The sequence below is a fragment of the Embiotoca jacksoni genome, unplaced genomic scaffold (assembly GCF_022577435.1).
Source record: "Embiotoca jacksoni isolate LCO1_2020_lvr unplaced genomic scaffold, fEmbJac1.0.p SCAF_144, whole genome shotgun sequence".
NCBI classification, from domain to species: Eukaryota; Metazoa; Chordata; class Actinopteri; family Embiotocidae; genus Embiotoca; species Embiotoca jacksoni.
This window is the reverse complement of record NW_027185279.1, coordinates 3,127-25,377: the sequence shown is the minus strand read 5'-3', so window position 1 is coordinate 25,377 and position 22,251 is coordinate 3,127. Positions and strand designations below refer to the sequence as shown.

Sequence of the window (22,251 nt, the reverse complement as noted above, 5' to 3'; positions counted from 1 at the left end):
TAAAGAGCGAGCGTGTGTTCTTTGGTTTGTTTTTAAAAAAATTTTTTTTTTTTACCAATCCGGTGTGAAATCTTTCTTTATTGTGATGTTGTCGTTGTGTTTTTTTCGTGGTATCGAGGCACCGACAATCGATTCAATTTCCATCGGAGACGACGGTAATTTAAAGTGACATTTTACCAACGTCGATATTAACGTAACGGAATTTTTTTTTTTTTTTTTTTTTTTTTTTTTGCGCTCGGGTTTCGATTTCCGAAATGGCTGTTTGAAAGGTTCGAGAAGTCGAAGAGGTGGGTTTAAATCTTAAATCTCGAAACGAAGCCTTTGGTGAGACTCAGAAGAAGAAGAATTGCGCGAATGCGATTATTTAATAAGGTGTTCACAAAATGATGGATGACGTTGAAACAAACGTTTTCCGATTGGATGATGGTTTTTTTTTCAACTTAAAGGTGTTTTCTTCTACTTATGGATCGTCGTTGGCGGCATAGGTGAGATCTTTTTTTAATTTATTTTTGAAATTGTATATATATGTATGTGTATATATATATATTTCCTTCAAAACTGCCGCTTCTGCGGTTCTTAATAACCGAGTTCATTCTTGGTTTTTGTTTGCATAAATGTTCAAATTTTGATAGTTTACTTTTCCCAAAAACTCCAACAAAATGTTTTTTCGTCGTTGTTGTTATTTTTTGTTTTTTTTTTCAGAGCTGGCTGCTCCTGCGTCCTCCTTCAGTGCAAGGGTGGGGGGTCAGAAAGTCGTGGTGGTGGAGAGGAATCTGAGTTGGCCGGACGCCCTGTTGTACTGCAGAGACTTCTACTGGGACCTGCTGAGCATTCATAGCGAGGAGGAGCAGATGGAGGTGGAGGGAGCCCTGAATAGCACCTCCTTCCCTCTCACCAAACACGTATGGCTGGGACTGCGCAGGTATCCTGTCTATATTTTTTAACTCTTTATATCTACATGAATCTATTTAGAAACGCAGCATGTAAAATCTACAGAGAGTCACAGTTGACAAAAAAAAAAGAAAAAAAAAAGAACACTCGGCGTTATTACGTGATAAATCAATGGAAATACTTTTGTGTACTTTTAATCTCACGGCTTTTGATTTGAGATTATCTACTGAATGCAAAAAAGTCAGTTCAAATTATAATTATTTATTCTTTTTCTTCTCCTGGCATGAATGGGCTTCCGTAGGTATCAAATGTCGACTTCTGTTTTTCCCCGAATGACCGATTGAACTTGTTTTCTTTCTTAAAAAAAACCCCACATACCTTTCACTCTATTGTTTTAAATGACAGTTTACTTGGCGCGTGAAAGTGTGCTTTTTTTTGTTTGTTTTGTTTGTGTGTTTTGCTGCACGTGAGCTTCTTCGTTGCTGCCAAGTAGACAAAAGCTTGAGTTTTGTTCCCTGCTTATATCTTCCCATCTGGTTTTGTACGCTTTTGCGACGCTTTCAGTCGGACGCCATCTGCAGCTGAGTCCGAGTTGATTTAATGAAGAAAATGTGCGACGCAACTGTTTTGACCGCGATTCTTTTATGAGACGATCGCGCTGTCGATTGGTTTGGCTATCAGGGGCGTTTAAACAGGCCATTAAAGAGGCTGTAATAATCGAACAAAAGTCACCGTCAGTCAGGTAATATTGCAATTTTTATATTCAAATCAATTCAGTTTTATTTATATATCCACCCACAAAAAAAAACCTCCCCTTTAAAATAACAGGGGAAAAAACTCCCCTTTAACAGGAAAAAAAAACCTTGCCTTTAACAGGAAAAATAACTTCCACTTTAACAGGAAAAAAAAACTCTCCTTTAACAGGAAAAAAAAAACCTTGCCTTTAACAGGAAAAATAACTTCCACTTAAACAGGAAAAAAACTCCCCTTTAACAGGAAAAATAACCTCCCCTTTAACAGGAAAAAAAACCTCCTTTAACAGGAAAAATAACCTCCCCTTTAACAGGAAAAAAAACAACCTCCCCTTTAACAGGAAAAAAACCCCTCCTTTAACAGGAAAAATAACCTCCCTTTTAACAGAAATTTTTTTATCCTTTAACAAGAAAAATAACCTCCCCTTTAACAGGAAAAAAAATATCCTTTAACAGGAAAAGAAACCTCCCCTTTAACAGGAAAAAAAACTCTCCTTTAACAGGAAAAATAACCTCCCCTTTAACAGGAAAAAAAACTCCTTTAACAGGAAAAACAACAAACTGGAGAAACGGATAGTTCAAGCTTTATTAAAAAAAAAGAAAAAAAAAAGTTTTAAGCCTAATATTAAAAAGTAGAGAAGGTGTCTTTTTGATTCTTCACTATAAAAGTTCTAAATATCAAACCGTCTCTGTCTGTAGGACCCTGATGGCGGGCACCTGGTTCTGGATGCCCGGTGAATCCCTGAGTTACGCCCACTGGAAGACGGGGCACGCCTGGCAGATCACCAGCCCCTGTGGCGGCATGGAAACCGAGACCCCGACCTACTGGAGGGATCTTCCCTGTGGCGATCACTTGTACTTCATCTGTTTGACAGGTGAGGAGCCGGACTCGTTCACCACGACGGCGATTTCAGACGTTAAATAGGTCGTAAGTAGCCGTCGCCGTCTCGCTATTCTGGAGCCAGAAGTGACCATATTTGGACGTGCGGATGAGGAAGCGGTAAATCTGAGTCGATCTAATTCGTCGCTGATTTTTGAGGCCGAATATCTAATCGATGACGGGATTATTTTCAGATGACTAATAAGAAGGAATGACTTTAGCGAATGACGACATTATGAAAAAAACTGAGACGTTGAACGAGAGTCTTTTGCTGCTTTTTATGGAGGCCCCCTAGTGGCACTCGGTGGTATCGCACTCACTGACCTTAAAAAAAAACCTGTCTTTTTTTAATTCTGATTTCGCACCCGCGTCATGCAGCAACTGATATCTTGATCTTCAACTGGCACATTTGACCGCTACTCTTATGAATCCCACATGTGGCCTGTCAGGTTTATGGCGTCGGCTTTCAATACAACGTGCTTTATTACAGCTCAGTGGTTAGGTTAGGTAGTTACTTTATTAATCCCCGAGGGGAAATTTTTTAAAGTGATGTGATGTGACACGACTTTCCGTCTTCTCTCTTAACTTCGCAGACGTTCTGACAAGAGACTCGAGAGTTCCTTTCTACACGAGCGTCAGAGGAGAACCACCAAAGGGGAAGGCTTAACACTAATCAGAAGGTTGGTGGTTCGATCCCCAACTCCTCCTGTCCACATGCCCAAGAGTCCTTGAGCAAGACCCTAAGTTGCTCCCGATGGTGTGTGAATGTTCTCCTGATGACAGCGCCTTGCATGGTGATCTGTCTCATTAGTGTGTGAATGGAAAACATGTTAAAGCGCTTTGAGACCGAAAGGTGATAAAACTATACAAGTTCAGATCATTTACCATTTACTTAAACTGCTGCAAATTGCATGAGCAATGAGGGAGGGAAAGGGGGGGGGGGAGGTTTCGATTGGTTGTAATAAGCCCCGCCCACTGTAATCAGTCATTGACTCAATTTTAGGGCATCGACTGAGACGTGATCCTCGATCGGGCGACCCCGAATTTTGTACGAAACGCTCAGCGAAACTGGGACGTAGCACTTTTGCCGATTCTGATTTACGAGCGTTCATGGAAAACTGTTAAAGCCCAAAACTTTCTAATTGAATCAACGCACTGACGTATCGAAATTCTTTTAAAGACTTGCGAGGCCCAGAGATCAATTCCTGCCAAACAGTGACAAGTTATTTACGTTCAATGTGGACGAACTATTTCAGAACTCCCCCCCCGATTTTCATCTGATTTGTTTGCTGAGGTGTTTTAGGATCTTTATCAGTGCTGGGAAAAGAAATAACAATGTTCCTTCATCTCTTTTCACTCTCCGTCCGTCATATATCGTCCCCTCCTTTTTTTTTTTTTATTTCCTCTCAAATAAAACATATGGATGTCCTCCCCGAAACCTGCTCACCTTCCTCCTGTTTTATCCTCCTTGTCTCATCTCTTGGCGTTTTATTTTTTGTATTTTTTTTTTTGTAGTATGCAGAAGAAACAATAATATTCCTCCATGTACCTCCCGCTTCTCTTCTCTTTAATATTTGCTCTAATAATAATTTTTTTCCTGAAGGGGGCTGGTGAGGGGAGAACTTATCTTGTTTCCATGGGGATTTATTATTATTAGTTTTTTTTATTATTAGTTTTTTTTAAACGAACACATTACTCATGAGTGACAGTTTAGAAGTAATATATTGTACGGGGTTATTCCTTTTTTCCCTGCGCGCCGTCCTTTGTCCTCCTGGTTTGTCCTTATTTGGTCGTCGTCCTGTCCGCCCCTGTGTGGGCGTGGCCAGGGTGTCACCTTGCTCCTCCCCGGCTCGCTCAGCTGATCACCCCGCTCCGGAGGATTTCCTGCCTTACCTTGTCTACGCCTGCAGCCTGAAGCTGAGCCCCCGCCCTCACCCGGATACCGACCATCACCACCATTTTGTTTTTGTTTGGTTTTTACCAATAAACCTTGTTTCATTCATTAAACTCTTGTGTTTCTACCATAACGGCTACAGCATTTTCTTTTTTTCTTTTTGGTCTGGTGTTAGCTTTTTGGGCGGCTAATGTTAGCCAACCGTGGCAAGCTTTTAATTCGAGATAGACATTTAAGTTATAGATAACAATATAACTCACGTTAACGCGTGAATCCAAATGATTCGTATCGCTGTTGGACGTGTAAACGGGTTTAGTTTTGTGCTCCAAATACACAGCGAGAGTTGAGTTCTTTATTAAACTCGTAATGTTGGGAAAACGTGGCCTCGATCTGATTGGACACCCGGTCCGCACTACGTCCCGCCCACCTGACTGCACCACAGGCCTGTCAATCAAACAAAAACCGAGCTTTTTGAGCCTTATTTTCTCATTAATTACAAGATTATTTTCAGATGGAAAGCCAGAAAACTGATAAGAAGGAGCGACTTCTTGGCTAACAACGTCACAGCCGGAAGGTACGTCCACATTTATACACGGTCTGTGTTTGCAGCTCAGTCTCTGCTGCCCCCTTGTGGCCAAAAATATTTTAAAAAAATCAGTTCTTGTTTGTTTCAATCGAAATTATTGTCAATTTATTATCCCTTAATTGAATAAGTGGAAAAAGCTTTCAAATACTAAATTTAGACTTGTTCTTCTTTTTGAATATCTGAAACATCTGACAAGAGTTTTTGGACAAATAACAGCAACTACATCCGGGATGAGTTAAAAATGAATTCATGAGTAGGCGACACGTTTGGAAGTATTTTACACCATGCTTTACAGCCATAACAAGAGGGCTTTCTTTCTTTCTTTCTTTCTTTCTTTCTTTCTCTAGGACCCTGTAGCACCTGCTGATCCCTCCGAGCCTTGACGTCACCGCTGTAAACGGCGGAGACCTCCGGTGCGCGGCGGCAGCGGTGCCCACAGGCGCAGCGTCCGTCCAGCGCGCAACGCAGGCGGCTGCGGCGGCACCGGCAGCACCACCACCGGCAGCACCACCACCGGCAGCGTCAGGAGGAAGAGGACACGCACTCGTCCTCCGTCGGGTTTCGGACTCTTACTCCTTACGCCTCCTTTCAGCCTTCCCCCCCCCCTCCCCACTCCTCCCCAACCACCCCTCTCCCAACTCCCAACTCCCTTTCCCCGCGCCATGTCCTCCGCCATCACCGAGACGGAGGAGTCGGCGCGCGGCTCCCCGCTCACGCCGCTGAAGCTCGTCGGGCTGGTGTGCGTCTTCCTGGCGCTCTGCCTGGACGTGGGAGCCGTGATGAGTCCGGCGTGGGTGACCGCCGACGACCAGTACTACCTGTCCCTGTGGGAGTCCTGCTGGAAGCCCGCGAGCACCGAGAGCTGGCAGTGCAACAGCACGCTGGGCGCAGGTAAGAGGAGAGGAGCCGCCTTTTCCCACTATTTAATCAGGAGAAGATAAATTAACCATGATTATGGTTTTAACAAACAAGAACTGATTTTATTATTTTATATATATATATATATATAAAAAAAATAAAAAAAAATATATATATTTTTTTGGGGGGAGGGGGTGGCACGTGGGGGGGGGGCAGCAGAGACTGCAAACACAGACTGTCTATAAAAGTTCGTAGCTTCCGGCTCTGAAAAAAAAAAAACGAGACCGATGCGGAAGCTGCAGTACCGCCGAGTGCCACCAGAGGTCGGCTCCAAAAATCTGATCGAGTCACCCAGCTCGTCCAAACACAGGTCTGCACACCTGCCCGGTTTGTCGTGCAACTTTGTTTCTCTGACCTTGGTGTCATTGTCACTGATGTTTTTTTTTTGGGGGGGGGGGGGGGGGTGCGGCGACCTGTTCCTCTCCATCAGTAACACGTGCGCACCCGAACATTGCAGGCGGTAGACCCTGTATGGTGTACAAACCTGAAGTTGCACAGTGGTATGAGGGCATGAGAAACGGTACGTTTTACACAGTCTTAACGGTTACGGCCCTGAAAAATCCATTCTGTGTTTCCATTTATGTCGTTTAGGGAACAGAAATCTTCTCCCGCTGACGACGCTGGACATTTTCAATTCAGGGAGATCCGGCTAAAAAAAAAAGAAAGAAAAGAAGCTGCTGTATTTTTAAGCCTTTTTTTTTTTTTCCCATAATAATCACCGTCTAGATTATAAACACTGCAAAATAGTGCCTGAACCGTCCTGCTGAAAGTACACCAACTCTCTCGGGCGTTGCCATTTACCTCCGCCTCATTAATTCATTTGTCATCAACGACGGGAGGAGGAGGAGGAAGAGGAAGAGGAGGAAGGTTTAGAGGCTCACCGCTTCATCCTTTTATCTCTCTCTTTTTTTTGTTTTGTTTACCATCTTTTGTTGTTGTCTGGCCCTGTTGTCTCGCCCGTGGAGAGGTCCTGGCAGTTTGTTGTTGGCCTGGGAGAGAGGGAGAGAGAGAGAGAAAGAGAGAGGACGGTCGATCGAGAGATTGCGTGGATCGGTTTCCAGGGAAACGGGAGTTCAACTAGCATGACTTTTAATTCAGGCGAAAAGTGGCTTTATTTACTACCAGTGTCACGGTGGGAGCTGACAGGTGGTAATTACACACTCTATCTGTCTCTCTGTCTATCTATCTCTGTCTATCTGTCTCTCTCTCTGTCTGTCTGTCTATCTGTCTCTCTGTCTATCTATCTCTGTCTCTCTGTCTGTCTCTCTATCTGTAAGTCTCTGCTGCCCTCTCTTTGGGTGGGATAGGATCATGATTGCTTGTGTGTGTGTGACAGAAGGGCGAGCCTGGGTGTCTGCAGGTTAGTAAATTGGTGTGTGACTTAGTGTGTGTGTGTGTGTGACTTAGTGTGTGTGTGTGTGTGTGTGTGTGTGTTTGCACCAACCACGTCGAGCTGACCTATTTCTGGACAGTCTCCTCTGAAGCCCAGCTGAATATTTCATGTCACACTCTGATTTCTCTGTTGTTGCATCTCCGTACCTTTTTTTTTTTGGTTCTCACACACACACACACACACACTCGCTGCACCAAGACATCTAATTAGGGAGTCCTGGTCTGCAGCTTGAATGTGTGTAGGTGTGTGTGTGTGTGTGTGAGAGCCTTGCCGCTGCACACACATTGATCTTTAAAAAAATAAATTACTCTCGACTTCCTCGGCTCGTTTCCAGCGAGGTTAATTCAGCTCATTTTAGTTTTCATTCACTCCGACGATCGTCTTTACGGTGAAAAATGCTCGATTCAACCTGCTCTGATGTTCTCAAAACTTAAATCCTCCGAGTGAATAATTAGGATCTGGCCTCGCTCCGTTCAGCTACATCCTAACGGACGTAGACGATGGGTTCTTTTTAAGACCTCCCGCCGCCCCCGAAAGAAACAAAAATAACAATTCGCTGGCCGCTCAAGTTGGATGTTTTGTCCTGAGACATCGCGTTCGTAGTTGGGAAACGGATGTGAGCTCATAGCGACCTTTGACCTCTGACCGCCAAAACTCTTCTCAGTTCGTCCTCAAGTTAAATTGAACACTTGCGACAAATTTGAAGAAATTCCCTCCCGCCGTTCCTGAAATATCGCGCCCACGGGCGTTGGCCGACGTGATTGGACGGTGACTGACCTTTGACCCCTGACCGCCGAAATCTCACGAGCTCATCGTCGGCGCCGAGTGAATGTTGCTGCCAAGTTTGAAGACAATTCCCATCGGGCGTTGTCAAGATGCCGCGGTCACGAGAACGGGACGGACGGCTGAGAGGGACGTGAGGTCAACGGGTGACCTTGACCTTTGACCTTTGACCGACAAACGGCGGTCAGGGGTCAAAGCTCAGTTCATCCTCGAGGCCGGAGTGAACGGTCGCGTCAAATTAGCGGAAATGCCATCCGGGCGTTTCCGAGACGCCCGCGTTCACGCGAATGTGTGGGGTTGAGGCCGCGTTGACCTTTGACCTCCCCCCCCCTCTCACGGCATTGGTGAGATGTCGCGTTTACAAGAACATCAGATTTTCATTTTTTTTCACAAAATATTTCACCTTCAAATTATTAAAAAAAAAAAAAAAAACAACAACAACTAAAAAACACCACAGTAATAAACTGCCGAGAACTAAAGATGCGCTTTTTGTTGTTGTTGTTGTTTTGATTTGTTTGCTTCCGGCGACTTCGTCCTCCAGACGACCTTGAGGGAAGCTCGCCGTGAGATTCTTCACAAAACAGCCACGTTTTAAAAAAACAATTTTTTTAACGTCTACCCGAAAAAGTCCGAGCGTGTTTCTGACCCTCCGATCCAGTGAAGACCTAAAAAACCTCCCGCGAGCGTTTCCTCCTCGCTCGCCGCCCTTCTCATCTTTCTCCATCAGCCCCGATCGATCCGTTCTTTCCTTTCAGCCGGCTTTTTACATTTTATTTATTTATTTATTTATTTTTTTATTAATTGTCTGTTTCTCAATTCCCCTCTTTCTTTTTCTTTTGCTTCATCTTTACTCCTTCCTTCCTCTCCTCCATTTTTCTGGGGGGGGTGGGGGGGGGGGGTAATTTCACCGCACACTCACCCTCCCTCCCCCGTTCTATTTGTAGCTTCTGATGAACGGAGGGAGAACCGGGAAACCATGTGGCGTTCTGGGGTGGGGGGTGGTGGGGGGGGGGGGGATAGTCCGGGAACCAGACCCACCATACCCCGAAATCACACACACACACACACACACACACACACACACACACACACACACACACACACATCTATTTATAAATGACTTAAATACAGTCGGTGTTTCCCCCCCCCCTTTTTTGTTTTTTTTTCTTTCTTATGAATTCCTTCATTGATTTTATTGAAACCTCTTCATCCGCCAAAGTCCATTCAGACGCAGGCGGGTTTTTTTCAGCTGTTGAGAATTCGCTCGTTAAATTGATATTTGATGGAATAAAAGGTTTAAAACCAGGAATAAAAAAAAGATTATTATGATTATTAGTTTTGATTCCAGCTTCTCTCCAGTGTCTCCTGACGTCGTCGTGTGTGTGTGTGTGTGTGTGTGTGTGTGTGTGTGTGTGTGTGTGTGTGTGTGTGTGTGTGTGTGTGTGTGTGTGTGTGTAAGGAATAAGGAAGATGCATCGTTAAAAATAAAATGACTGGGCTTGACGTTAGCTTGATTTGCATATTCACAGACCGGCAACGATATTCTGGAAATATAATTTGAACTTTATTCTCGACTTTTTTTTTTTCTTCGAGAGCAAAACGTATCTTCAGAACTATTTTTCCTTTCCTGAACGCGGCTCTTTGAATTTATTTGAATAATAATCATCCTTCATTCCGATGCGGCAACTTCTGTGGGAACAGAATTGCCTCGGTGTTCGATTTTTCTCGTTCTATTTAAATTGGTGAATTAAAGCCAAAGAATAATTTTTTTTTTTTTTTTTTAAATGAATATATGGAAGTCCCGTTTCCAGGAAACTTATATTAAATCTAAATCGCTGTTAGTTCAGCTGGAATAAAAAACAACCCAGTTTCAGATCGTCACTTAGATCCATCATCAGTCGTGCTCCAGTTTCCTCCCCTCGCCGCTTCCTCGTTCCCTCTCATCTTTAATTTCCTCCCTCCCGCCGTCCCACCTCTCTGCATCTCATCTCTTCACCTCCCGTCTGCGCCTCCCTCGTCTCTCCTTATCTCTCTCCTCCCGCCGTCCGTCTCTCGTTGAGCGGTTTTGCCACGCTCGAGCGGTGAATTTGAGAAACGCCCGTGTTGACGTGAACTTTCACAGCTGTAAGATAAAAAAAAACAAAAAACAAAAAAACTGAAAATAGATCTGCTTAAATCTGCCTCGGTTTCCTTTTCTTTTCTTTTTTTCTTATTTTTTCTTTTTTGCCTTCTAAGATTCACTGTACGTCCTCGAGGAATCCACATTCATTTTATTTCACGTGTCTATTTGTACTTGCGGCGTTTTGACAGCCTCACATCTGATTGGCTGTGAGCGCTGCGTCCACTCGTGGGTGGGTGGGTGGAGAGGAGGGGGATGGGGAGGCGGGGGGGTGGGGGGGCGGGAGAGTCGAAATCAGGACTCGAAGCCTCCGAGTCCTGATTTCGTCCCGGCGCGGCCACCTTCGCTAGTTCGAAGCGGTTCCGACAGGAAAGCGACCATATTTGGACGAGCCGGGAGGGGGAGGAGCTTAGCGGTGGATCTAGCTCGATCCTACGTCCCCGCCCGCCGATTGGCCGCGCAACCTGACCGCGCCATGGGACCTGTCAATCAAACGAAACCCCCCACCCCCCCACCCGCAAAAAAAACAAAAACAAACGAGACGACAGCGGACATAATCAATTCTGATTGGTTGCTCGTCCACGGCGGACAATCCGAACGCAAGCATTCGTGTAGGGATTCCCCCCCCCCCAAAAAAAAACCAGGCACTCAACCGTCATCTGCTGCTGTTTACCCGTCCCTCTGGTGGAAGTGGAAGTACACGTTTCGTATGCGTCATGATTTATTTCCTCCCTCCCACGCATCTCGCTTTTATGTCTTATTTTTGGGTGCCATTTTTTTTCTTTTTTGGAATCGTTTATCAGGCGGTGCCCGCCGCCGCCAAAACACCCGTCGGTCCGCTCGGGAAGGGACGTCGCGTCGGTGTCATTTTTTATTTATTTTTTGCCGAAAGGAAGAAAACAAAAGAGAAACCCGGTCCGATTTTCAAAATAAAACACCCACGTGTCACAGTTACCAAAATAAATCGGGAGGATTAATTGATTTTTGAAAAAAACAAAAAACGCAGCTGGCTGTTTTAACTTTGTCTGTAGGCTGCAGCACCAAGTAGGAAAAGGACCAAAAAAAAGGGTGTGTCTCTGTATGTGAGGGTGTGTGTGCCACAGTGCTCCCTCTATATATATATATATATATATATATATATATATATATATATATAAAATGCAGACAGATTTTTGATAACATGCCAGTAAAGCTCTTTAGCCGAGGCTTTTTGTCAGCTCAGGTACACTAAGTGCTCTCTCTCTTCATTACTTTCACTCAGCACCCCCCGTCCTCCTCCCCCTCCCTCTTCTCCTCCTCTTCCTCCTCCTCCTCCTCCTCCTCTTCGCCCCCTTTTTTTTTTTTTTTTTTTTTATCCCCCTGGCGTTTTCTTTTCATGCTGCCCTCTCTCTGTCCTTGTAACGTCACGTCGGGCGCGTCTCCGCTTGCACGTTTTATTTTTTTTTATTATTATCGCCGACTCGTCGCTCCTCTCTTCATCTCACTTTCACTCGCCCATCCCCTCCCATCCCCTCCTTCATTTCTCAGTTCCCTCCTTTTGTTCCTCGACTCCCTTTTGTGTTTCTACGCTCGTTCGTTCGTCTTTATTTCCTCCTCGTTTTTGTTTTTTTTCTCTTCCGTTCACTTTCTTTTCTTTTCTTACTTCATCAGACAGTTTTAACACAGACAGTCTCTTCTTCCCCCGACTTCATTTCCTCTCCCTTCCTTCCTCATCCTTCTTTTTTTTTTTAACCTTCCCTCCATTGCCAATCGCTAACTTCCTCATTTCTTTCTTTCTTTCTTTCTTTCCCTTTTCATCCTTTTCTTTCTTACTAGTTTTTTTTGCCCTTTCAATACTTTCCTTCCTTTATTTCCTACTTTTTTTTCTTCCCGTTCCTCGTATTCCCCGCCTCCTCCTTTATTTTTTATTTTTTTATAATTTACTGAATTCTGTCTTTCCTTCTGTTTGTCTTCCAGTGTTGCTCAGCCACTTTCTTCACCTCCATCCTCATTTATCTTTCTCATATCTTTTTCTGTATTTCATCACCTTTATTGTCTTAATTTCTCCTCTGCCTTCCATTTCCTTCCTCCACTTAAAGTGTCTTTTTCTTTCTTTTTTACTTTTCTACTTTCCTTATTTACTATATCCACCTCCAGGGTACTTGTGGCTCCGCCCTCCTGCTTCGTGGCTCCGCCCTCTTTGTACTTTCTCACATTCTTTCATAAATGCAACTCTTAACTGTTTACGCAACTTTCTTCTTCCTCCTTCCCCCCACCACCACCACCCCACCCCTCCGACCTCTCCTTTTCCCAGACTGGCAGGTTGCTACGCTGGCCCTGTTGCTAGGGGGCGGAGCCCTGGTGCTGATGTCGTTCCTGGTCGCCCTGGTCGCCGTGTGCATCGGCACGAGGCGACGCTTCTACGCGCCCGTCGCCTTCATGCTCTTTGCCGCAGGTCACACACACACACACACACACACACACACACACACACACACACACACACACACACACACACAGTGAAGTCCCGGGTCGAAGGCCACACACTCATTATGCGCTAAAGTACACACACCTAATGACACACGCACGCAATACCATTACTTAATTAGCCAATTTAGACAAGGTAGCTGGAAGGTTGCAGGGTAATCACATTGAAAATTGACATGCATTTAAATGATAATCCTTACTTACTCATTAAACAGTGCACACACACACACACACACACACACACACACACACACACACACACACACACACACACACACAGTCACACACACAATTCTTCTCCTCAGTCAAACTCATTTAGAGAAAATCCCATTTTTAGGATACGGACCCGGCAGGGTTGGAGCCGAGTGTCACGCCTGTCCGTTTAATTTCCCTTCAGCCAGCCTTAATCTCGAGTTGGACAACTACCAAGTTTCCACATCCTCCCTCCTCTCACCTCCGGGAATAATTGGAAAGTTTAATTTTTTTTCCCCTTTCAACCCGTGAAATGTTTCATTTTTGCATCGTCGGACGGCGTCGCCTGTCGGAAGTCACGCAGAAACGAGCCACGGTTTTTAACGTTCGATAAAGTCACTCCTTCTGCATGTATTTCTTCTTTCGTTTTTTTAAATGTCGTTAACATAAAGAAAAACAGGACTTCTTGATAAAATAATGATACTACAGTACGAGTTGTGTGATTTCAGTTGGATTTCTGAATTTTTTTTTTTTTTTTGTGTGTTAAATACTAAGCAAAAGTTGCCATTATATGAAAGTAGGTTTGTATATTATTTATGCATAAATATCTAACAGTTTTGAGAGACAATTTCTAACACTGCACGCTCAAATTTAAGAACTGAGAATCAAACTAATTCTCCCTCAAAGTTTTGTTGGTTTTGCTCTCCTGTTTGTAGAGGAAGTAAATTCAAGTCAAATCCACCAATAGAAACTCCTGTCTTATCCGTAAACGTAGGCCCCGCCCATTTGATCCAAATCAAAAGCTTTTGACTCGCGACCAACCAAAAGAAGTCTGATTCACAAACAACTTTGAGAAAATTTGTTTCCAATCCAAATTGTCGTAATCGTAGTTTATATATTTTTCCTAGCAAACTTAATTTTAGATTACCGCACAAAAAAAAATCCAATAAAATTACTATACAAAGAAGTCAATCAGCGGTTCATTGGTTGGCCGTACGGGGTAGTTTTGACTCCCGAATTTTGAGATGTTATCCGTCAAATTTAAACTTCTCAACGTTAGTGCCCCCTAGTGGTGGTATAAAAAAAGACCTCGTAAAAGCCACCGGTGCAATAATCAGCACTTTAAGCAAAACTGTGTCATTTTAGAAGTTGGAAAATAAGAGATCAGTCATCCATGAAAAAAAAAGAAAAGAAAAAGAAAACACGAGCTGTCAAGAGTGGACTTATTTTTTTTCCGTTATGGGACACGAGCATTTCTTTAAAGGCCCCCAGTGAATGATGGATCACGAGAACTAACGACGACTCGTTTTTCACTCCATCATCTGAGTTGATATTTGCATTTTTTTGTGGTGGTGGTGGTGGTGGTGGTGGTGGGGGGGGGGGGGGGTTGTATTAAGCATTCTGTTTTTTTTTCCGGGCTTTGTTTTTCTGGAAAGTGTCAGAGCTTGTTCCCCCCCCCCCTCGAGGTGAATCCCCTTTGAAGGAATAACGATTGATGTGTTTCCCCCTTTGTTCTACTGCCATCCATCATCACCCCCCCCCCCCTCCGTCTTTCCTCCGCCCTCGTGCGGCCTGATCAAAACGCGATTTATTATTTTTGTTGCATCTAAAACGGGCTAAACGAAGTAGGCGGAGCTAAACGACACCCCCCTTTTTTTTTTTTTTTTTTTTTTTTTTTTTTTTTTACAGCAGAGGAAGTTTGTTCCTTTTGATTCAATAATTCATAATTCAAAACAAGAATGAAATATTGACCACCTACCGTGTAATATATCACCTCGAAGCTTTGAGTACAAACATCCTTCTTTCATGTTGATATATTTATGTTGTTTTTTTTAACCATTGTACAGCTGCTGCTTTGTAATTGACAGATTACTCGGTGCATAAATATAATTTTTTGTTGCCTTACAGCTGGCACCCACACAGTTTAGTTGTAAGAACTTCGCTAAATATAGACGCTGAAGATTTTCAATGATTTCTACATCAATGATTCAATGTTTTCTCCAGCAGCTCTGCGAAGCCGAGCTCAAGCGTGCTTGGACGCTGAATGCTCAGTTTAAAAATGTGGACGTGCTAACACGCTAATTACCGCTAAAAAGACTGCGGCTGATGGGAATGTAGCTTTTCTGACATTTGGGTAAATCATTAAAAAAGATGATCGATGACCTGATGACATGAATTGGTGGACCGGTTTTCATGGCTAGTCCATCCAATCCTCATAAACTACAAATGTGAATCTCGTGGTAAGCGCAAGAAAAAGGTTTTAAAGCGTTTCAAAGACGTTTTTCTTTCCGTCCTGCTGTTGGAGGTTTTACTTCCTGTTTAAAGGGAGTTTTTCCTTCCTGCTGTTGGAGATTTTACTTCCTGTTAAAAGGGAGTTTTTCCTTCCTACTGTTGGAGGTTTTACTTCCTGTTAAAAGGGAGTTTTTCCTTCCTGCTGTTGGAGGTTTTACTTCCTGTTAAAAGGGAGTTTTTCCTTCCTGCTGTTGGAGGTTTTACTTCCTGTTAAAAGGGAGTTTTTCCTTCCTCCTGTTGGAGGTTTTACTTCCTGTTAAAAGAGAGTTTTTCCTTCCTCCTGTTGGAGGTTTTACTTCCTGTTTGAAGGGAGTTTTTCCTTCCTCCTGTTGGAGGTTTTACTTCCTGTTTGAAGGGAGTTTTTCCTTCCTAGTGTTGGAGGTTTTGCTTCCTGTTTAAAGGGAGTTTTTCCTTCCTACTGTTGGAGGTTTTACTTCCAATTGAAATTTTGCATGTCTCCTCCAGTCGTCCTCCAGGCCTGCAGCTTGGTCCTCTACCCCATCAAGTTCATCGAGACCATCAACCTGAGGATCTACCACGAGTTCAACTGGGGCTACGGCCTGGCCTGGGGCGGGACCATCTTTTCCTTCGGCGGGGGGATCCTCTACTGCCTCAACCCCAAGAACTACGAGGAGTTCTACTAGCACCGATTCGAGCCCCAGGGATCCATGTTGGGACGAGGTATACGGGGGGAATATGAAAAAAGGGGCGTTTGCAGGAGGGGGCCGGGGGGGGGGGGCAATTCCCAAAGAACTGCAAGGAATAAGGCACGTCGGATTTGAACAACTATCACCACAAGTTTCAAACACCCTGGGGGAACGAAAACCGGTGGTCGGGGGTTTACTTTCCTTGGCTGACGGGTGTTCGAACTGGCAACCCTGGGGGTGGGACGGGGGTGGGGGGGTTGGTTGGTTGGGGTCGAGTGAGGGTCTTACCGCCGGGACTTGTGCCGCAAGTCCTATCGGGAGACCTGACAACCCCGGGGTAGACGAGGGACGGAGGTCGAGCCGCGACCACGCACGCCTCCGTTCGAAACCGGACGGAACTGCGGTTATTATATCGTAACCGCCCCAACTTGTTGACTCCGTTACCTAGGAAACAGGACGTCAAGACTCGGGAGGCTTTTTCCGCACGGTTACACTCGCATGCACAGGCAAAAAAAAAATAAAAATGGCACGTGTATCTTCACATGTAAACGTCGAATTCCTTGGAGCGCCCTCATCACCATCATCATCATCATCATCATCATCATCATCATCATCAGTGCTTAGTTAGGAGTTTATTAGGTTTTCTTTTTCTTTGCAGCTCTGGAACTTTCACAAGGACGTGGAAGAGGATCAGACGCCACAGTTGGGGCCTCATAACCTTTCATAAGACGCATAGATTCCTCTCGGAGGGAGGGGGGGGAGGAAGGGGAGGGGGCGCGGTGAAAAAAACTCAGCGGGGGAATAAAAATAAAGACACCCGCTCAATATTCTCTCATCGACCCACTTGTCTGTTACCGCAGCCGTCACCATTGATTAGCCGCGGGTCGGAGGTGTGAGACGGGACGGCGCTTCACGCTGCCTCCGAGGACCCTGGGAGATTTCTTTTCCGATTTTGCCCGTCGAGCTGAGTCACGGCCGCGTGCTTCACGCCGCTGACGGAAATCCAGTTATTTTATATAAAGTCGGCACGGCACAAACAACAATCCTTATTCCCGGTTTGTTTTTTGCCGCGTCAGCAACACTTCTAAAAATGAGCTCATACGTTCTTAACGAAGCGCCGACGTCACTGGGTAACAAAGGTAACGGTTTAGATTACAGCCCACATATTAGACTGTATTCATTAAATAATTACACATTTATATATATATTTGGTTATTGCTAAGGATCCCCAAATTTTTCTGACCATTTCCCACTAATATGTACCAAACCAAATATGGCCAGATATCAACAATTTTAATGGAATAAGATTTACTGATTTAACCACATAATAATTATTAATCAGGCCACAAGGGGCATTCAAATGTTCTTGTAAAAATATTGAAATACTTAACTCACTTTTTCACGTGTACATTTGTCAGTGATTAAATAAAAACGTTTTTCAGACCCATCCCCCTCCCCCCCACACACACACCAGTGGTGCGCATGAAAAACGTTTCCTTCGGTGGCCCCGCCCCCTTCCTCTACGTACTTCATTTTTTTTCGGACTGCTTCGGTTGCATCGTCCTGCTACTTGCAGTGCAGCTGCACGTTTCTGATGCGCTCAAAACAGCGAGCGTCAGTCCGCATTAAGCACGCCTAAATTTAAAAAAATCAGCGTTAAAGCCGAGGATGCTGGGAATTTTATTCGTTTTGCAGGTATTTGGAAAAATTGCACGTGGACGTCTGAAACCAAATAGCAATCCATCCAATAGTTGTTGAGATATTTCAGTCTGGACCCTAAAAAAGTAGAGCTAAAAAAAATATGGTGTCATTTTTTTTTTTTTTTTTTTCAAAAAACCAAAAAGATAAAATGTTTTTAACTGGTAACTTCTGGGCTGTAAATCTAAAACCACTTAAACTCGCTTTTACGAGCATTTTTTTCCGGCTCTCATGCTGTAAATTCACGGTGTACATTCCAGTGCGTAGTATCGAGCCGACGGATGTTATACGATGTGCGAAGGTGGGCCGGGAAAAAACAAAAAAAATAAAAATCCTAAACTTCCTCAGCGTCCGAGCGGATGTAGAAATCCACCTCTTGATTCAGCACTGATTGGAAAAAAAAACATAGTAGTTGATATTGTACGATCACTGCTTAGCGAGGGTTGTTTTCTTTTCCTACCTAGAACAAAAAAAACGTCTCCGTGCTTTTGGTGGTGTAGAGAAAGCCTTAAGGCATTATCACTGTAACAGACCTGGGTTCAAACTTACAGGGGATGCTTTATAATATGCATTAATGAGAGGACGCAATTCATAATTCATTCGATTAGGGCTGGGCCTTATGGACAAAATCAATTTCCATTTTTGATGCATACTCACTGGTGATGGAGATATAATGAGTCAGTGGTGAAGGGAAATAAAAGAACAGCTGGAACTCCCTTTTTTTAAATTTATTTATTATATAGCGCCAAATCACAACACAGCTGGTCGTTTCGGGGCACTTCACACATTAAAGTCCTTAAAACAGAACTTTATAACGATATGAAGAGGAATCCGATAATTAAACAATTCCCATGTTGGCGGTTGGGGGGCAAAACTCGGGAAGGAAAAAAAAAACCTTCGGGAAATCGCGATCTTACAATCGCAATAATTGCGTCGATTCGAGCGAGCTACGCGACCTTAGCGTGAGCTTGCAGTTTTGCCAAATTGCCGCGAACGTTGAACAAAAAAACAAAAACGACGGCGGAGAATGATCTGAACGCGCGTAACAACCGGAAGCGACGGGGTTTTTGGTTTTCTTCTTGAAACGAGGACTGAAGTATGTGAAATCGGTTTCATACAGATCGTCTGTTCTGTAAAGCTACGTCACTTTAACGAACTAGAACGAGAATATTCCGGCGACGCTATTATTATTATTATTATCGAAGGAAGCGATCACTCATCAGGTGGCGCTTAAAACAAAAACAAAAAACAAAAAAAACAAAACAAAAAAAAACAAAAATATATATATATATATATATATATATATATATATATTTTTGTTTTAACGAGTCTCAATTTTTGTCGAATCAGCAAATTAGCAAATCACTTAAAACTCAAATTACGGTAAGAAAATTACTTTTTTGGGGGATTTCAAACATCCCCAAAAAGATTTGATTTGTTAATCCCAATTCATAAAAAACAATATTTTCTCTCAACGTGTCGCCCCGCCCTACTTTCAAATTAAAAAAAACACCCAACATCAGCTGGTGTGTGTTTTGTGCAGAATAACACGTGTCCGCCAACTCGACATGAAATATTTATCCAGAGTGCTTGTCGGGTATTACAGCACTCTTATCCATAATTTACCTGTCAGACGCGTAAACACTCTGGATCCTGTCCCCCGGGGGTGGGGGGTGGGGGGCGGGGGGGTCGCGGAACGCCTCGAGGTCCGCCGATTCAACGAAGAACCGAAAAAAAAAGGAAACCCGCCAGATCGACTCGGGGCGGTCGAAAAAAAAACGGCGCCGCGGTTTTTGTTTTTCCGCCGACGTCGGCGTAATCGCGAGCCGCTTCATTTAAAAAAAAAAAAAAAAAAAAAAAATTTCAAAATGAGAAATGTGTTTTGGAAAAATGACCAATTTCAATGCTCGGCGCATCACGCTCACAAAAAAAACAAAACACGGACTCCTTTTATTTATAGTTCTTGGGAGGTGGGGGGGGGGGGGGTCAGCACGTATGTTTTAGCCCAGGTCGGACTCGTAGCTATTAGCATTTGTTTGGTTATTAATTCACTGATGAAACGTAGTGTTCTCGTAAACAGAGGCAGCTTCTGTTTTTATGCATCGCCTCCCAGTAGACGGGACAGAAACACTTGTCTAATGATGTGTATAGGGATTTAGGAACGTGTGTGTGTGTGTGACAGCGGAAGAGTGTGTGTGTGTGTGTGTGTGTGTGTGTGTGTGTGTGTTGGCATGTTTTAGATGCCCACTGTAGAGATGTCTGTAATCAGCGTTTATCTCTTTGTACGTTGGCACATTAAAGCACTGAACAGAAAGTCTCATCTCTGCGTCTCATTTTTGTTTCCTGTATGAAAAAAACCTCTTTTTTATTATTATTATTATTATTATTGTTATTGTTTGACTTTCAGTTTTATCTTACAGAACCACTTAACGGCGCCTCAGAAATCCAGCGCAGATATACGGTACAGTAACACACTGTAGTTTCCAGGTAGGTCAGGGTACTTCGGTTTTGGGATGTACGTAAGGCAAAGCGTGAAATAGACACGCCTGGTCCGTGAGGGCCAAAGCGTGAAATAGACACGCCCGGTCCGCGAGGGCCAAAGCGTGAGATAGTCACGTTTTGGCTGGAGACCGGGGACGGCGAGGGAACGTTCGAGAAGAAATTTGCCATCCCGGAGGCGGGGGCGGGGGGGAACCCCCCCTCGTTTAGGAGCGCCCTCTACTGGCCCTTTGTGCGAGAAGGGGGCGGGGCTTAAATTCTTAAAACGAAGGAATTGGGACACCGCTCGAGCGACAAGACTTCATTCAATCCGTTGCCAACCGGAAATAACTTTTATCATCCCAAAGATGCACTTTCAGAATCCCCCCCTAAAATATTATCAAAACAAACGGGACGCAAAATGAGGAAGGTTGGTTTCCACTGCTCGGTTCTTTCCTTCTTATTCCTCTTTAAGGACTTTTGAGTTGTACGTTACGGTTATTTATTGGAGTGATATTTGGCGCTGGAACAGCCTTGTCGCGATTTTCTTTATTTGCAAGTCCCTCTCGTTAAAAAAAAAAAAAAAAAAAAAAGACTTATTAAGATATCAACATAATTTTCACATTTAGCCCAGAGGAGACCTGGATTGTTCTGGTTTTGATTTTCTGGCTCGGGGACCGTAAACAAGCCCCTGTGAGTGACATATCGAGACGATTGCCACGGCGACGGGCGCCCTTCACCACAGGGAGCATTTGAGGTCGCGGCAAGAGAAAGAGAAGGTCTCATAAAGTTACATAACTGTTTGGCGTTAATGCGGCAGTTCCCTGAAACCTTTTTTTTTTTGGGGGGGGGGGGGGGGGGGGGTGCTTTAAAGTCACGAAGTATAAATTGCGATTTCTTCCCCTCCCTGATCGGGGTTGCTCGATCGGGGAAGGAAAAACACAAAAAAAGAAAAAAGTGCACACGCAGCACAATGACCAACTCCTAAATAAAGGGAACACGAGGGACGGCGATGTCTCCGCCAAATGCCTCGAAGGACACTCGGAGGGCGCTGGTGAAACCTCGTCGGCTGGGATGAGCTCGCTGTCGTCCCCAAGTAAGTGCACCTGATGTCTGCCACGCTCATCATCCGTGTCATTCAGCCTCCCGCCACACAAACAACGCCATTATTTATTTATTTGTTCAATTTTTTTTTTTTAATGAACGCCCAATAAAATGCTATTTTTATTTCTTTTTTTTTCTACCTCTCATGCTCCATTTTTTTTTTTTTTTTTGGACGATCAACTTCCTTTCTTGTTTACTCTCTGGCCCCCCCCCTCCACACACACACACACACACACACACACACACACACACACGCGCACGCACGCACGCACACACACACCCCACCAAGGGAGACGTCTTCAGGAAGAAAACAAAAAACAAAAAAACATCTTCCCCGAGACTCACTGGCCTAGTTTTACAGTAGAGATTCACTGTATTCCCCCCCCCAACCCCCTCCCATCTCTTAAGGTGGAGCTCTGCCGCCCCCTGCTGGCCACACTGAGCACTCGCGCAAGTCTCCCAAAGCAGCCTTTTTAAATAAACGACTCCAAATTAAAGTCCCGTTCCACTTCCAAAATGTTTGCGACACGTTTGTTTTCCCGTTGACGCTATTTAAATGAGGGATATTTGCATATTCATAGATTCTGGAGATGTTTTGGTCGTTCCTGCCACAAAAGGGGGGCTGTTTAACTTGTTTTTTTTCAGTCCGGGTGTCTCCAGGCGTCTCCAGGAAAATGATGCAAGATCCGTGTAAGATCCACTGAAGTGATGCTGCTTGTGTGTTCCCATATCAGAGCCATAATTATTCATCTTATTTATAAAAATTTAAAAAAAAAAACTATATCTGGTAAGGTTTGGCTCCGACGTCAGTGAAAAAAATAAAATAAATAAATCATAGAATAATGAATTAGAATGAGTTTTTATTGTTTTCATCGCGTTGTGTTCAACGCCGTTGGAAAGAGTGGAAAGTTTGAAATGTACTCTTCAAAGAAAGAAAGACGAGTCATCGTGTTACGACTTAAGTCACTTAAAATCAGCGACGTGTCGACGTCACCGCGAGGAGCGCACGAGTTACCCGCGCACACGCACACACACACACACACACACACACACACACACACACTCTGCCTCTCCCTGTCCAGACAGCAGCTCCGGGCTGCCTGGGATGCCGAGGTGTCCTGTTTTTGGACAAACCTCATTCACTTCCAGCCCCCCCCC

The 22,251-nt window shown here is 44.2% G+C and overlaps 2 protein-coding genes across 3 annotated transcripts; both read left to right on the top strand.

Annotated features, from left to right (window-relative positions):
- Positions 1-564: 564 nt before the first annotated feature.
- On the top strand, positions 565-4,575 carry LOC138197603 (C-type lectin-like). 2 transcript variants are annotated; one of them, XM_069148442.1, is made up of 4 exons: positions 565-922; positions 2,343-2,518; positions 3,117-3,203; positions 4,039-4,575. In XM_069148442.1, the coding sequence occupies exons 1-3, from the start codon at positions 660-662 to the stop codon at positions 3,188-3,190; spliced, it is 513 nt and encodes a 170-aa protein (XP_069004543.1). In that variant the 5' UTR covers positions 565-659; the 3' UTR covers positions 3,191-3,203; positions 4,039-4,575. The 2 variants fall into 2 exon arrangements, with proteins under 2 accessions (XP_069004543.1, XP_069004542.1); XM_069148441.1 differs by having other exon boundaries at positions 567-922; positions 3,117-4,575.
- Positions 4,576-5,395: 820 nt separating this feature from the next.
- On the top strand, positions 5,396-16,561 carry LOC138197604 (transmembrane protein 47-like). The gene is made up of 4 exons (XM_069148444.1): positions 5,396-5,894; positions 12,510-12,650; positions 15,632-15,847; positions 16,472-16,561. The coding sequence occupies exons 1-3, from the start codon at positions 5,666-5,668 to the stop codon at positions 15,808-15,810; spliced, it is 549 nt and encodes a 182-aa protein (XP_069004545.1). The 5' UTR covers positions 5,396-5,665; the 3' UTR covers positions 15,811-15,847; positions 16,472-16,561.
- Positions 16,562-22,251: the final 5,690 nt, after the last annotated feature.

Bases quoted from the DNA above. Each gene is read 5' to 3' on its own strand.
- LOC138197604 (XM_069148444.1), top strand. From the start codon at position 5,666: ATGTCCTCCGCCATCACCGAGACGGAGGAGTCGGCGCGCGGCTCCCCG. The intron at 5,895-12,509 runs GTAAGAGGAGAG...TCCTTTTCCCAG, and splicing joins CAACAGCACGCTGGGCGCAG to ACTGGCAGGTTGCTACGCTG. The intron at 12,651-15,631 runs GTCACACACACA...TGTCTCCTCCAG, and splicing joins CTTCATGCTCTTTGCCGCAG to TCGTCCTCCAGGCCTGCAGC.
- LOC138197603 (XM_069148442.1), top strand. From the start codon at position 660: ATGTTTTTTCGTCGTTGTTGTTATTTTTTGTTTTTTTTTTCAGAGCTG. The intron at 923-2,342 runs GTATCCTGTCTA...CTCTGTCTGTAG, and splicing joins GTATGGCTGGGACTGCGCAG to GACCCTGATGGCGGGCACCT. The intron at 2,519-3,116 runs GTGAGGAGCCGG...TTAACTTCGCAG, and splicing joins GTACTTCATCTGTTTGACAG to ACGTTCTGACAAGAGACTCG.